Here is a 16,493-nt window from a genome sequence, read left to right on the forward strand (position 1 = left end):
CATAGTAAACTATCCTGTCTAAAATATATAGCCGCAATCAATAATAGTAATAAACCCAATGACACCGTAGCATTGGACGGCATCGTTCCTCGGTCCTGCGTCCGCTTCGTCCTTGACCGATCTCATCATCAACAATCATTCGAAGCCATCTAATAACCAACGCTGGCATGTTTTTACGTCTCTCTGTACAGTTTGCTGGACTGGTCACAGGTAGAGACATTTATACATGAAAAACGATGTTAAGCATGAAGAGAAGGGCTGTATGGCACTCTGGCAGTCAATCCAGCCCTACATCGGTGACCCACTATGAACCTGGGTATGGGACAGTGGGACACATCCACCACCCAACATCATCAGCTGATCAGCAGAGGTAAAAAACACGATAGTGTTCTGCCATGTATCAAGTGGGTGCTGAGAGAGAGAGAGAGAGAGAGAGAGACACACACACACCAACACCCGCACACCATACACTTGCACACTGTCAACAAATGCTAAGACCAGCACTCTGGGCGGTCCTGAACGTCCCAGGCCATTGGCAGCCACTCCACACCGTAATGGCTTCTCTCAGCCTCTCCCTAACAACTAGCTGCACGAGTACATTAGCATGTGCACCCTGTTCTGGGACACAGCGAGAGAGAGAGAGAGAGACATAGACAGAGGATGAAAGAGAGAGAGATGGAGAGAGGGATGGAGATAAAAGGAAAATGAGTGTGGTAGAAAGGTGGAGGGCGATGACACGAATGCATTAAAGCAGGAGATTGAATAAAAAGGGAGGTGAAGGAGGTGGAGGGGGTCATGGAGAGATAAGAAAGGGTTAGGGAGCGTAGACACCCAGTGGAAGAGGGAGGGAGGGGGTAGAGAGAGAGAGAGAGAGAGAAGGAGGGCAAGCGAGGCAGCACACAAAGCGACACTGGAACAGTATGCGGCTGCAATGGGGAATAAAAAAAAGAAAAGGAAAGGAGAAATGAGAGTGTGTCAGAGAAAATGGAAAACAGGAGAGACAGACAGACGGACGGACGGACGGACGGACGGACGGACGGACGGACGGACGGACGGACGGACGGACGGACGGACGGACGGACGGACGGACGGACGGACGGACGGACGGACGGACGGACGGACAGACAGACAGACAGACAGACAGACAGACAGACAGACAGACAGACAGACAGACGGTACATCTCTCTCTCTAGACAGGCAACCAGAGGACGCCACATTGCGTGATGATCAGAGGTTCAACCTTGCGATCGTGGGTTGGGGGAGAGAGAGCTCCAGCTCAGAGCTCCAGCGGGGGTTGGGCTGCACCACCAGACCCTGACCCTGACAGTAATGGGCCATCACCTGATCGGGGGTTGACCCATGCATGCACTCACCGGAGCACAGCGTCACACACTCCATCAAAACGCAACACGTGCTCTCAGAACCGTAACCATGAATCACGGCTGTCCATCTGACTGCGTTTCGTTTAAACGAGCGCTGCAATTTGAGAATAAAACACAATGCAACATACATGTGGACGGCGGCACAACAACGTTTACCATGACGCAACGGACACGGTACACGGTACACTGAGAGCCAGTGAACCCAAAACGACAACAATGTGTGGAGCTCCGTCGGTGCAGCAATGGATGTTGTCTGTCTGTTGATGTTGTCTACCCATCTGTCTATCCGACAGAGGGTTGAGTTTCACCGTCAACATCCGATGACATAAGATGCAGGGCCATCTAACTGAATAGCTCTCTTGATGTGATTTATCGACTGGGGTGCTGGACCAAGCATGCTCAATCCAGGCCGTCAGAAAGCTCTGGCAGTGTACGGGGAACCACATCCTATTCATTAGGAAGAGTGTAAACGAGGGTTAGAGCACACACACGCACGCACACAGGGACACAAACACACACACACACACACACACAAACACACACACACACACACACACACACACACACACACATCAGCCTTATCACACACACACACACTACACACACACACACACACACACACACACACACACACACACACACATTGCAGCCTGTATTTCGGTAGTATTTCGATACCAACTTCACCACTTTCCACTACAACACACACAAACAAACACACACACACACACACACACACACACACACACACACACACACACACACATGCACCAAACACACAAACACACACATACATGTGCAAACACAAACACACAAGCACAGACTTAATCAGGGCATCGAATGACTTTTTCTCCCTATCTCTCTCTCTGGCTTTCTTTGGCTCCCAGTCTGTATCTCTGTCTTTCCGTCTCTAGGGATATCCATCATTTATCTGTGTGGGGGGGAAGGGGAGTTCATCATTGTTGACTAAATACTGCATGCATTTGGGTTTACTATTTTTGGCAGCGGTCAAAAAACCCAACCCACGCTTTGTCTTTTAGAGGAAGCGGCTGCTGGATCGGCAGACAGGGTGCATAATTTGTTGTCACTTCCTGTATTCGGAGAACGGGCATTGGGTTTTGCGTTGTGACAGACGGAGACGTCTGGAGACAAGGAGAGACCCTTAGGTTCTCAACCAAGCATGGCCAACTATTGCTGCTGCTGCTGCTGCTAGGGTAAGAAAAGCTTCACCGGGATCAAGTGAAGCCTCATTTGCGTACTGCTCGTCTCGCTCTCTCTCTCTCAGCGTTTGCTTACTGTAGCGCACCCGGCTGGGGGGCGCTGGGTGTCTGTGGTGCCGCGGAGAGGAGCAGCAGAGGACACAACGTGGAGAGAGCAGCAGAGAGGGCGAACGAGGTTGTAATGAGCAGGGTGATAAAATAGAGAGTAAATTAAAGAGAGCGAGAGGGAGACCGAGAGAGAGGGAGAGAGGTTGGCATTAAAGCAAGGTGCGGGAGAGGTAACAACCTTGTAGAGAAAGGCTGAATCACACACACACAAATACACACACACACACACTCACCAACACACAAACACAGACACACACACCACTCAACCAGAGAAACTGGGGCTATGGCAAGCGCAGTCAACAGCCAATACGATCACATTAAATAGAGAAATTACTGTTGGGGGGCATAGACAGCGGGTTTGGAGTAGAGGGGGCAAATTGGCCAGGCTGGCCCAGCCCGTGTGCAGCCACCCACCACTGATGACATTAAGAATAGGACCTGCGACGTCGCAGAGACCACCGCCGTTCAGACGGAGATGGATTGCCCACCCCTGTGGCACAAGCCCAGCTAAGCCAGCAGTGGATTTAACAGAGCCTGGCACACAAACACACACACACACCACACATGTGTGCGCAAACACACACACACACACACACACACACACACACACACACACACACACACACACACACACACACACACACACACACACACACACACACACACACACACACACACACTCACAGCCGTCGTGGTGGCAAGAGACATTGGTCGTCATGGCAGCCAGAGACATTGTGTTGTTATGGCGCCAGAGACATTGCTCACCATGGCGGCCAGAGAAGTTGAGTTGCCATGGCGGTCAGAGGTGATCGCCATGGCAGCCGACCGACACGGTGCGAGCTGAAGTGGGAGAGGTCTGGTTGCTCATTTGATGAGAAAGTTCCTGGTGCTGGGAAGGAAATATATGAAACCCTGTGTATGATGGCTGAATACGAGCGGAGTGACGCTTAGAAATACAAACAAGAAGACAAGGTGAAAAAAGGACTCTCGTTCCTCATTTCAGACAGGATGGCCAGGAGGACATTCACATAATTTGAGATATATAAGATACATTGAGAATCTAATAAGTGTTATGGCCTAGGGGAACCAGCCAGTAGCATGGAAGTTGTCCCCTCCCTACTCAGATTGCCACAAAAACCATCCAATCTGGTTTTGAACGCAGAAGTAATTTATTTTACATTAAACTGAACAAAACGTAGGAAGACAAAACTCACATGAACACACAACACTTTTGAGTGAGAAGGAACAGGCCAGAAAGGTGTGGCACACTATTGATTTTTAAACCACCATGCAAGATGTTCTGCCACTTGGCAAGGCCATCAATTGGGTCACACCCATACATTAAGCAAGCACACAAATTAACTCATCATCCAATCAACTCAAACAAACAGGCAAGGAAATATGAACACAGGGAGGGACATTAACACAAACATCTATGACCATTACTACAGAAACGTAGAGAAAACAAGGGTGAAATCAGGGATCGTATTGTTCAGTGATGTATGTACTATATACAGTATGCATAAGCTAGACTTGTAAAAGTAAAGAAATATAATTCAATAACGGTGTGTGATGCATTTCATATACAACTTCGGTCTTTATAATGCTCAAACACAAGTTTGAGCATTATAATTCAAAGTTTAACCATTCTATCTTCAAAAAGATTTTAACAGAAATTGTTCTTGTTGGTGGGAAGGCGTAGGATGATGCAAAATAAAAGAATTGGCGATAATTCCCGTCCTTTTTACTCTCTACTCCGAAAATGTAAGGAGTAGAAAGTACCGATATTTGTGTTTAAATGTAGGGAGTAAAAGTTAAAGGCTGTCAGAAAAAATGATAATCAATTAAGTACAGATACCTGTAAAATAAACTCAAGGACAGTAACAAAGTATTCATGCTTCCATACTCCCGTCTCTGAATATAACGTTGTGTGAAAACCGTCCCAACAGTATCTGGCAGGAGACAGTAAGTGCCCGGACCACCATGAACAAGACCCATTGGTTAGCCCGAAATAGAGAGAACAACTGGGAATACGGGAAGTGAAAGCAGGAAGCTCCCCCAGCGAAAAACAGAGATGGAGCCAAGAGTTGCTAAACCAATGTAACTCAAGGACAGCCACCCGTGGCTCCTATTGTGTCAGGGCCACAGTAGGGGAGGTTGGATTTGGAAATGAGGATTCAAACTGGTTATGCTGACGGCTGTGTCTTGCATGCGAATCACTCTTTAATGCTCAGTGACTTTGCTTCATAATTCATCAGGCTGTTGGGACGGTGATACAGCGTGGAGAGCAGCGTTATGAGGAGCCACATTCTGTGGTTCTAATCGACTCTCTGCGTAGTGTAACGTTAACAGCATTGGAAGACTGTGTGCCCCACACACAGACTGTGTGCACTGTGGCCCCAAATCAATGAAAGAGTGTGTCTGTAGTTTCAACATCGGATGGAAGATATCTTTACCAACTGCCATTTGTGTACATATGTACAATAATGTTTAACTCAGGACAATATTTTCCCTGAACAAAGATACAACAATGACCTGTCCAGCAACTGAAAGCCTTGTTCTGTAAAAATCCATTCGAAAAAACACTCCAGGAATAACACACGTCCAATTGTCAGTCCAACAACTGTTTCTAGTTGTAGAATGGAGTTACACAAGACAAATATCCCCACATTGTGAGCCTTTCACCACTACCATAGAGTTGAAATCCATTTGGTATACTTCTGGCAATATTATGAGTCAGCCAAAAGGCTATTAGGAATAGGGGCGAAAATAATTATTCATCTGAGCATGCAATTTGTTGCTTCCACAATACTTGTATCACCAGGTTGACAAAAAAGCATATATATTTGTTTTTATGGCATGAAGCGTCAGTTATCTTAGTGGAAGCAAATAATGGTACCATCCTACAGAGGTCGCTATAATGTAATCACCTGTTCTGTACGTTAATTAAAAAACACTGACAGGCTTCTAGAGCTCGAACCCAAACATTAAACCTATGCGTTGACCTGAACTAAAGATAAAATCGCACAAAGAAATCGTAATATCATATCGCAATATTTACAGAATTTGAACATGACACAATCTAGGTACATATTGCATCAGCGCTCCAAAGCTGTAGCAATCATCTCGAGAGGTCCCTGTTGATATGCTGTGCGTGAGGGGGGGGGTTTGTAGTAATGAAGTTCGAGACAAGCGTGCAAACGGGTCACAAAGGCGACGGATGACGACAACGCTGCCCACTGTTTTGGTGGCCAACTGGCCGTACTGGGACACCACTAGACCTGTCTCGCCTTTCACGGGCGCATTAAAAATAAATCCCCCTGAGAGGATCGCATGTCAGAGAAACAGAAAACAAAAACATCGATGCATTAATGATGAAGAGACTCAAAACCAAGCTCTGTCACACACACACACACACACACACACACACACACACACACACACACACACACACACACACACACATACATACACACACATCACACCCACACACACACACACACACAGACACGCAGCACGGATGTCCTCAACGCTGGCAATTAGGCGATAGTTGACTTTGTTGCGTTCTGGAGTACCATGGCGAAATAGGGTTTGGGGACAGCGCTGGATATTGCCGTTAGACAGTAGTCAATTTATAAAATAGGATGACGCCATCCTTTGAGTCAGGCTGCCTAATATATATATGATCCAAATAAAAACAGATATATAATATTTGTGTAATGTTTTAGCCCCTGCTCCCTACACTGAATCCACCCATTATCTTTTCCCAGGTAAAACATTGGTGGTTTTATCAAAACGTGTCGGTGGGCTCAATTACAAAGTAGCTTCTTTATTAATGTCCTCATCAAACTCTGTTCTCCTCTCTCCAATTAGGAGAGGCCAGGGAAACCATAATGAGGAAACGGACGGCTTCTCAGAGAATGGCTTCACTGAGCAGACACATGAACACTCACACACATCAACACACACACACACACACACACACAAAAGAAGAGGAAGGAGGAGGAAAACAGTGGAAACAGGGGGCGGCGTCAAAGGCTGAGAGAGAAAGAGAGAGAGAGAGAGAGAGAGAGAGAGAGAGAGAGAGAGAGAGAGAGAGAGAGAGAGAGAGAGAGAGAGAGAGAGGGGGGGGGAGGGAGAGAGAGAGAGAGAGAGAGAGAGAGAGAGAGAGAGAGAGAGAGAGAGAGAGAGAGTTTGAGGTTGGGCTGTGAAGATGTATGGATCTAGGAAAATGGTGTGATGTTCAAGAGACACCTTTTACCAGCTGTAATTCTGTTTGGCAAGTTGAGACTGCTCACCAAAGAAACGCCCATGAATACTTTTAGTAATGTCCTAATGTACTGCAACATCATTTAGAGCCAAATGGAGTTTAATATCGGGATCTTTTCATATTTGACCAGCTCAAAGATAGAACTGCCAATAATACATGTTGTAACGAGGTGAATGAACGCCATGAAGTGTTACATCTTCAAAACTAGGATTTTCATATATGAAACTTTCAGTGACAAATATATAGACGGGACCTTCTGCCAACATGTGTGGGAACATCATACCCTGGCTCCTAAACCGCATTCAGTAGTCAGAAGAACGGACTGCACCCAAATACAATAATCCCTTCGAGTCCGTCTGCAAAGTTCCTGGCTATGCACCATCTCATCTGAGCAAATTATAACGTTAAAAGATGCCACCGATTAAGTCTATTTTATTTTTTTGTCCTTACATGGAACAGACGTTTCCATTAAGGCAGCAAGACATAAGCAATGTTGGCAAATTTGAGATAGCATAGATAAGATAGTGGCTTTACATCCTCACAAGAAGAGCTGCTGTCATTTATTAAAACCCAAATGAATACCCACGTCTTCCATATATGTGAAGACGTGGGATGAAGTGATCGCACAGTTCTTTATTTAGATGAGGATTGGATGATTTGGGTCAGATTTACAATGAGTCCCTACACGTGTTGCTTTTGGCCCACTAATCTGCAGAGATGCGGAAATCTGAGTTTCAGCCAATGTTCCAATAACGACCTCACATCCTCTTATGATAAACTTACATCCTTTGATTACTAGGAGCTAAACCACCAAGACCTAGAGGGTCCTTCACTCAAAAGTCCTATAGAATTCAAGTTTATGTATGTCTTTACGTTTTAGTGCCGATGTTTAATTCTAAAGTCGTAAATCATAAGGACAATACATAATCCAGATAACGTCTTGAACCAGAGGAAGAATCCCACAAACGTGTTTGTCTAAAGCCCCATGAGCACAGAACGGAACAGTACAATTTAAATAGATTCAAACTCAAAAACTCTTGTTAATGTAGTCTGCTCTCTGCTGATTGTAAACGGACAAAACCTGTAAAAATTGTGATAATACTGCATATATCCAGACATAGACATACAATATTGAGAGTTGATAGAGAGTGTTCACAGAGATCTTGATATCGGTCAACACTCACATGTACAAAAATCACGATGTGCTACCTCTAAAGGCATTCACTCCATACAGAGAGCCTGAATGACTTTCATGGTTTGGAGCCCTGACATTAAAATAAGTTCCGAAAGACGAACAGCAGAGATCCTGTTGCAGCCTCTCGTGTCAAAGCCCTCGGGGCGTCCCAGCTCCATATCAGAAGGACATTTTGTAACCACGGGCAGTGCATTTTACTCGTGCTATTACTAAGTATAAAGTCTCACAAGACCCAGAGTCATATGAGGAGCCTGAGAGGAGGCGCCTGGGATGGCAGGTGATCATCTGAGCGGCTGGGGCCTACTGCAATCCACTTCAGACACAATGAACCTGCACTCTGCCGGGCCAGGATCAAGTGTAAACAACGGTGCACAACAGGTCATGAATAACAACGCTGCAGACAGCAATGAAGGAGGGTTGGAGGGGGTTGGCACGTTGCTTGGTTGAACAAGGAAACTGAAACACTTTCCATAGGTCAGCGGTTCCAGGCAGCGAGGCTACCTCAACCAATAGGACGGGTGTTGTGATTCTGATTCCACTCCTACTACTCACACGGCAAATAATAATATGGTATTAATAATGCATTAATAGATTATTCAGAAATAGCATATGTTTTGTTACTGTAGAAAGTAAAATGACCAGATGGGATGTACCACAGCGATGTGCTTCATCGTGTGGCCGGTGACCACTGGCCGTGGATCAGGGGGAACCAGAACACGACGCCCACAGCAGGGACGCCGACATCTGGCCGTGTGCCACTAAGATCTCTAAATTAATTACGCTTTCAAAGCCGTATGTTGATATGATTTTATCGGCTTTACGGGAGCCACGCAGAGAAATATTACACTAAGAGGAATGGGGGAGGGGGTGGGGAGAGGAGGAGGGAGGAGGGCGGGGGGGGAGTCAAGTTAAGTCAAAGATTAGCGGGGGGTCAAGTCAGTCCCGTGCGCGGTCAGCTCGCAGAAAGAGAGAGGAAGGGCTTTGTCTGTTTCAGCAGAGGCCAAACAAAAGACAGGCTGCTGGTTGTTAGCCCACGTGGCGACAGAGGGCGTGTGCTGCAGGCAGGTGGGAGGGACGTATGTAATGTGGAACCATGGACGTGGGCCTGCATTTAAATGAGCGTGCGTGCGTGTGAACGTGTGTGTGTGTGTGTGTGCGTGTGAGCACATGGTTGTGTGTGTCCTTGTATAAGGAGATGCTGCGTAGGGGTAAAGCAGCCTCTTTTGAATTTCATTTCCATATGATTAATGGGCATCATGTTTTTTTTGGAGAGAACACAGAAGACTGCATACCCACTACCCAGTATTCTCCACCCCCCCCCCTGGAAACGACAACAGACAAAAGAGGGAGGAGCCAGCATCCACCAGCCTGACCGACCTATAATTGGACCACAAGCGGTGTGCTCCACTGTGTTCCATATTCACATAATGAGAGTGTTAGCACTCAGACTCTCTTAGCCTAGTAGACAAGCCCCATTCTGCACAAAGGCTTAACCGCGTTCAAACGTTGTTGTTCAAAACATAAAAAAGGTACAGAATTCAGGGTGTAGCCATAGATCATCCTTAAAAAATGCCGGTATTGTTGCGATTAGTGACGCTAGAGGTTGTTATTTGATGGATAAAGTGTGATATTGTGTGTGTGTATCTGTGTGTGTGTGTGTGTGTGTGTGTGTGTGTGTGTGTGTGTGTGTGTGTGTGTGTGTGTGTGTGTGTGTGTGTGTGTGTGTGTGTGTTTGTGTGTGTGTGTGCATGTGTGTGTGTGTGTGTGTGTGTGTGCATGTGTGTGTGTGTGTCTGTGTGTGTGTGTGTGTGTGTGTGTGTGTGTGTGTGTGTGTGTGTGTGTGTGTGTGTGTGTGTGTGTGTGTGTGTGTGTGTGTGTGTGTGTGTGTGTGTGTGTGTGTGTGTGTGTGAGAGAGTGTTTGTGGGTGTGGGCATGTGGGTGTGTACCAATGTTATTGCTTAAATTGTGCGACGACGGGTATATTTGTTTCTCTAAACAATCCATGCATAGATCGTGTTAGAGAGAGTGAAACAGAGGGGAAAAGCGAAAGAGAGAAATGAGAATAGGAAGAGGAAGAAAGCAAAAGAGAGAGAGAAAGACACCCATAACCAAAGACGTAAACATAGTTTCCACTGGGAGATTAGCGAGCTAGCTTGTCATATTTACTTCTGAATAACTGGGCTAATTGTTCTGTTTCAATACAGCATGCTAAGAGGATTGATCCCTAACCCGTGGCATGCTTGTCAGAACTTAATCCATCGCATAACACTTCATGTCTACTGCCATGTCTGGGGTTAGCACAGACACATAAGCACATACACATGCATACCAACATCAAGTATATGTTGAGGAAGTTAAGCTTAGTTATTCCAAACCAAGGTAGATCGTGCAATGGATTACATAATGGGTCTTTAATCCCCAGACATGTCCCGCAGCTCTAAACCCTATTGTGAAACGAATGACCTCCAACAAAACACATAATATTCTGGGGGGGGATTCACCAGGACATCATGGCTGCATTGTTATCATTAACAATGGTTCTCTTGAGAGAGGGCGTCTAAATACTGCAATTATTTGGTCTTTATGTAGGGAAATATCCATGGAGATGGAGGTTTAAATTGTGTTTTAGCTATATCAAATCAACACAAGACACAACTATTATTTTAAGAGTATAATTTGTCGATATATATGCTAAATTTGTTGGCATGATCTAAGCTCAAATCATCAGATTGTATAAGCCCATGTTTCTATCGCTGCACAAGTATAGTGAGTGATGGCAGAACGGGATCATCACATGTTGGTAGTGTGAAAAGTGCGTGGGGTGCAGAGTCTTCGTGACTCATGCACACATGCACAGATGTTCTTCCAATTCACATGCCAGTTTTCCAGAGGGCAATGTAGTGACCTCAAGCTCTGCCTCAAACTCGCACAATAAAAGCCCCTCTGCTTCAGCAGCAAGATAAGACAGGTGGCTCAAGTGTTAGCTGCTTGTCTTATCAGAGCATGGTTGGTAAGCATGCTAACACTAGCTAACTAGTTCACGGGTTAAGGAGTACTTTTCTTTACGTAACATTTCCGCAAGCTTATAGTCATTGGAAGATGATGGTTGTTTTTGTACTCTTTATGTTGACTATAAGGAACAGATTCAGCCAAGATTATTGTATCTTGTTCCTCATACTCTCTCAAAGGGACTTTAGTCAGTGTGTCATCTGCCCTCGGTTACACAACTCACCGTCATAGGAGCCGTGCTGAAGCAGATCTTCCTCTTCGGAGGGACGTCTTCCTGGTTTTCTTCCGGCAGACCGGGGATCTCCGTGAGCTCAGCACCCGGGTCGTAGACGGTGTCGTCGTCGTCGTCTCCGTAGAAGTCGTCCTCCGGGTCCGTGCAGCTCTCCCCCCAGCCCTGGTAGCAGGCGTCTCCGTCTGCGTTAAAAATGATACGCTCGTTCCCCGCGTAGTCCTCGTCGCGGCCGTCCGCTGGCTCTTTGCCGCTGTCTCGAACCTTCTCTCCTCCGGGAGCGTCCTGGCCGTCCTTCACCGGGGCCCCAGAGTCTCGGCTGTCCTCTGCGTCAAGCGCATTCGCTAAAGAATTGGACAGGATGTCTTCCTCCAGGTTTTTCCTTCCGGAATCTTTGTCCTCCTCACCGCACGATCCGTTGACCTGACCTCCGTTGGTCTGTGCGGCCGACACGCCTCGCCCCCTGTCGCCGGGGCCGTCTGCAGCCTGGCCGAGCGTGTCCGACCTCTGCGGGGACCCTGTTACGGGCTCCGCCTGAGGACTCGGGCAGAGGAGGTCCTCGGCGGACGCGGACGCGGGGAGCTTGCCCCCTTTCCGGTTACGGTGGGAACCGCGGACGGGGGACTGGCGGGAGTCGTCCTCGCTGAGGTCCCCTCCGTGGCCCCGGTGGTTCCCGTCCGGGGAGTAGAGGGCCCGCCTGCTGACGCCTCTGTGGTGCGCGCCCTGTCGGTCCGACTGTTGGTCTGCGTTCTCAAAGACGGCGCTGAGCTGGCTGACGGTGGGCGAGGACGCCTCCGCCCGGGAGCACAGGGAGTCCAACGAGTCCGTACTGCCTCGGTTGGATCTGCTGCCCCGCCAGTCGTCCAGGTGCTCGTGGGACCCCCTCTTGTCCCGCCCGTGGGGGTAGACGGGCGATTGCGACTGGTCGCGGGACTGCTGCTCGAACCGCATCCTGGTCTCGGAGAACTTGGCTCCCACGGCGCCGATCCGCTCGGCCGACAGCGAGTGCTGGAGCTTCAGCACCAAGCCGTCGGCCTTGTTGACGGAGTTGCCGGGCTGGGCCGTCTTCTGGGGAGAGAGCTCGTCCCGGGTCTTAGCCCCGGGGAGCTCGGTGCCCATCTGCATGAACATGTCCTTGATGCGGCTGACGTGGGCGCCGTACTGGCGGCCCCTGGGCTGCTTGGGCCGCTCGGGGCCCTTGGGCTTGGAGCCTCCATCAATGAGGGGCTGGTCGAAGGCCTTCTTAAGGGCCTGGAACTCGGCGCGGTAGGCGTTGCGATGGGGCGAGGCACTCCGCAGGGTGGTCCTCTCCCCGGAAGCCTCTGTCTTCAGCATGATGTCGCCTTTAGAGCCAGAGGGGATTTCAACATAGCAGTGGCCTGATTAGAACATGGAAGTAAGTTGTCTGGCGTGACCTACTGCGGTACTGGCAAATCTAATCCCAGTGGCGCTCGGCTTCCATTGGGTCCCGTTCAATCCTGAGGGAAATAAAGAGAGATGTTAGCGAGATGCAGTGCAGATAAAAGAAACTGTATGCAAAAAACATGGTAATAAGGAACTGTCGTTAGACTCTCCTCGTGTTGGAGAGAGCCACTTAAAAATATAGAAACGGAAAGGTAAAAGCAACTCTCACTGCAAAGGCCAAACTGTGATTATTACACAGATACAAATTCCAAAAGAAAGACACAATCATTATGGATCAGTGAACGCTTTAAGAAGGCAAGTACTAAATTATATCAAGCCTTGGTCTGAAGCTCTCTCTGATGAGGTCCCGTTAGCAGGTGTTGTTCACGTCAATAATCAATACTGCTTTAATAAATGAATGAAGGGAGCGTCCTGCTGTATTGTCATTTTCCAGATCTAAGGCTGGATTGAAAACACAGCATAATCCTTAGATGTTGTCCTGTGGAAGTCCACTGTTGGCCAATAAACATCCTTCCTATTATTGACCAATGGATTTTCCCAGAGGTGTAATAGCATACCTCTTCCTTCAGATGTGGTAATGACCAATGACCCTACCCTACTTTCATTAATATTTCTGTCAGTATACATAAGGAGATGAGCTTTTGCCCTCCATCACCAAAACAAACCAGTCGCCCCCCCCCCCCCATAAGCGTCAGAACAAACGCAACCAGAGCTAATGCCACAAGCATGTTGTACTTTTTATTAAAATGGTAAAAAGAATAAAATGAACATTCATGAAAAAAGTTAATAAGAGCAACTCGTTATTATGCATGTTGATATCATAATAGGCGAAGATTGGTTATGATTCGCAAGTTAAGCTATAATGCATCAATAAACAATATACACCCCAACAGTCTACAGGCCTGGATAGGTTTTGGTGAAACCATTGATGAGTGCAGCAGAAACACAGCAGCATCAGTTGCACATAGGCTGGGGTGGCTCTCCGTTATCACCGCTAAATAAGTTGGAACGATAAAGGGAGGCGAAATTCATGGAGATGAATCTATGCATCAATATTTACTTAATGGTTCGTGTTCTTTGGGTGAACAATGCATGCACAGTTACAACTTTAAGAAGAGAGGAATAACACGGAAGGTTTAAATGAGTGAAAGCAGCCTCGGAACAGATTATAAGGAGAGCCGCACATCCAACCACAGCGCATATTATTGTCATGAGGAGCTCAGGTTGTTTTCCTCGGTGAACAACACTAAGCCATATTCCGTTGAATGCGACGTCGCGCTATCACAGCAAAATACCAAATGACAGCGCTTTCTCTTATATTAGGGGGGAAATGCATAAGTTTCTAAAATCATTCACAATGATGCTGCTACAATGTATAAAAACGATTGACTTACATGTATTGCTGCAGCTTCGTGGTGCGAATAAACAAACACACAGTAGTCCACTGAAATGCATGCATACTTAAGTCCTAGATGGATTTGACAATGATATCCCATCCCAGGATGGTAAACAGCCCAGACCAGAGTCGCCCTTTCTAAACATCTTGACACACTAGCCAGGGTCTGCCCATGGTCTGCCCCGCTACAGCGCCATTGCAGGCAACGGGTGATGCTGCCAATGAATCGCACAAAAGGGGGGGTCGGGGGTATTTGGCAGCTCCTCCTATGAGGAGATGCACTAAAGCGCGATTTCCGTGAGCACACTATTGAACATAAGCCCACTATAGAATAGAGTTAACAAAAGTGATTTTTATTACATCCGATTATTTGCGAAAATATTACTGATGTGACAGGTGTTGAGTCTTACTGCGGCAATGGTTTGGTCCAATAATCTGCGCTCGGAAGGGAAGGGGAGGGGGGGTTCCAGCGAGCTGCAGTGACAGAAATACCAGCACACAATAACTTCAGTGGGTCTCTCATGTATTGACGAGGAATACAGAATACAAGCATATGTTTATCCAATGAATACCGATACATTATGACGAGATCAAAATGAAGCATATATTAAAAGGGGTTGTAGTTATTACGCATGTGCGCATACCAATACGCGCGCACGCAGGCTCGCATTCAAACTCACACCTTATATTGATTGACAAATCATAATCTTATGTAAGCAAAATGCCCAAATCAGGACGCTGAATATGTGTGAAGCTTTCCTGAAAGTCATTTTCAGTTGTTCTATCTGCTATTTGATTATCAATGCAAGATATAGATTGCTCGATATGCCTACAGGCACACTGTCAATGATTTGAGCAACATAGGCTACATTGGAAAATATGAATGTACATTTTGTATTTCCAATGTGTTTTATAGATTCAAATCATTAGCAAACAAGAAATTTAACATTTGACACTTGAGTGTTTCATTGTGTTAGATCAAGAACTTTATTCTTTGAACCTGGGTCGAATGGTGCATGAAAGACTTATATTAAAATGCTGTCTCCCTGATGTTTTCTACTTCTCTGGCATCTATAGTCTGCTTTTACTGATAAAGGCAAGGTATCCGTCAGATTGTGGCACTATAACAGATGGAGCCGGATGGCTAAACAATCCAGAAATACAATCTGAATCATTTACAAGAGCTATTCACTCTTCTGTCTGGCAGGGCCATAATTGCCTTAATTTAGCCTGAGTCCACTATTAGAAACATTCAACAGCATTTATTATATGAGGCAGAACTTGTTTTAAATAATTGTGTGGTCATTTTCCCCTTCGAAGTAAAGATTGGGACAAAAACAAATCTATAGTGCCATGTACACATTTTATGTCATGCCATTATTTTTTATGTGTTTCTGAATACAAAGGCAAGACACATGCACACATACACAAACATGCACACGCGCACACACAAACACACACAGATGAATACACGCAAGCACACTTTTTACTCAATCCTAAACACCAGCCATCTCAAGACGTTGCTAAGCAACCTAAAAATAATCTTCTGGGGATAAATAAACGGGAGGGTGAGAGAACAGACCAGCCACACATTGCAGAGCATCCAGAACAAACAGTGCTGTTTATCATACGATATTAAGCAGCAAATTGCTATGGAGTGCGTGTGTGAGTTGTTGTCGTGAAACCATTGCTCGGGGTGCGTTGATTTAGATTCAGATAAAAGTGCTTTGCTTTGGATCAGCAGATCCCTGACGTTTAGTATGGGGAAAAAGGCGAGAAGCTAGCCATTTTCTGTCCTTAGGACTTAGGAGCCATGCAGGACAAGACCTGCTAAGGTTGTCCCAACATGGAACCTTTTTCAGAAGATGTTGCTGCTGCTATTTTAACAGCTGTTCTGATAGTGTCCTGGTGATGAGGTTGAGAGTGTGTGTGTGTGTGTGTGTGTGTGTGTGTGTGTGTGTGTGTGTGTGTGTGTGTGTGTGTGTGTGTGTGTGTGTGTGTGTGTGTGTGTGTGTGTGTGTGTGTGTGTGTGTGTAGGACTCATGAGACGTGTGTCTGTGCCTGTTCAATTGTTTAACCTCATAGCCCACAATACGTAAGCCCTTGCTGGACCTTTAAGCAATTAGCATGGGTAATATATTTTTTAAATGATGAAATACTACAGGAAAAGAAATACTTAACGGTCTTGCATAAATTGAATGCTGTAAATACATTTCAAATCTGAACTGGAAATCATCGTTATTTTCCCTGCCAGATGTTTCC

General features: G+C 46.4%; 1 protein-coding gene across 7 annotated transcripts in view; it reads right to left on the bottom strand.

The window, feature by feature from the left end:
* Positions 1-16,493, bottom strand: part of LOC130375310 (neurabin-1-like) — a 45,524-nt gene that overhangs the window by 27,514 nt on the left and 1,517 nt on the right. For 3 of the 7 annotated variants that reach the window (XM_056582131.1, XM_056582134.1, XM_056582135.1), the window contains exons 1-2: positions 14,230-14,509; positions 11,405-12,888 (exon numbers count right to left, since the gene is read on the bottom strand). In XM_056582131.1, coding sequence (XP_056438106.1) covers positions 11,405-12,745 — 1,341 coding nt within the window. In that variant the 5' untranslated portion in view covers positions 12,746-12,888; positions 14,230-14,509. Of the gene's footprint in view, positions 1-11,404; positions 12,889-14,229; positions 14,512-16,493 lie in introns of those variants that run through there. The other 4 variants (XM_056582133.1, XM_056582129.1, XM_056582132.1 and 1 more) reach the window with 3 other exon arrangements.

This window comes from Gadus chalcogrammus, chromosome 22 (assembly GCF_026213295.1).
Source record: "Gadus chalcogrammus isolate NIFS_2021 chromosome 22, NIFS_Gcha_1.0, whole genome shotgun sequence".
NCBI lineage: Eukaryota > Metazoa > Chordata > Actinopteri > Gadiformes > Gadidae > Gadus > Gadus chalcogrammus.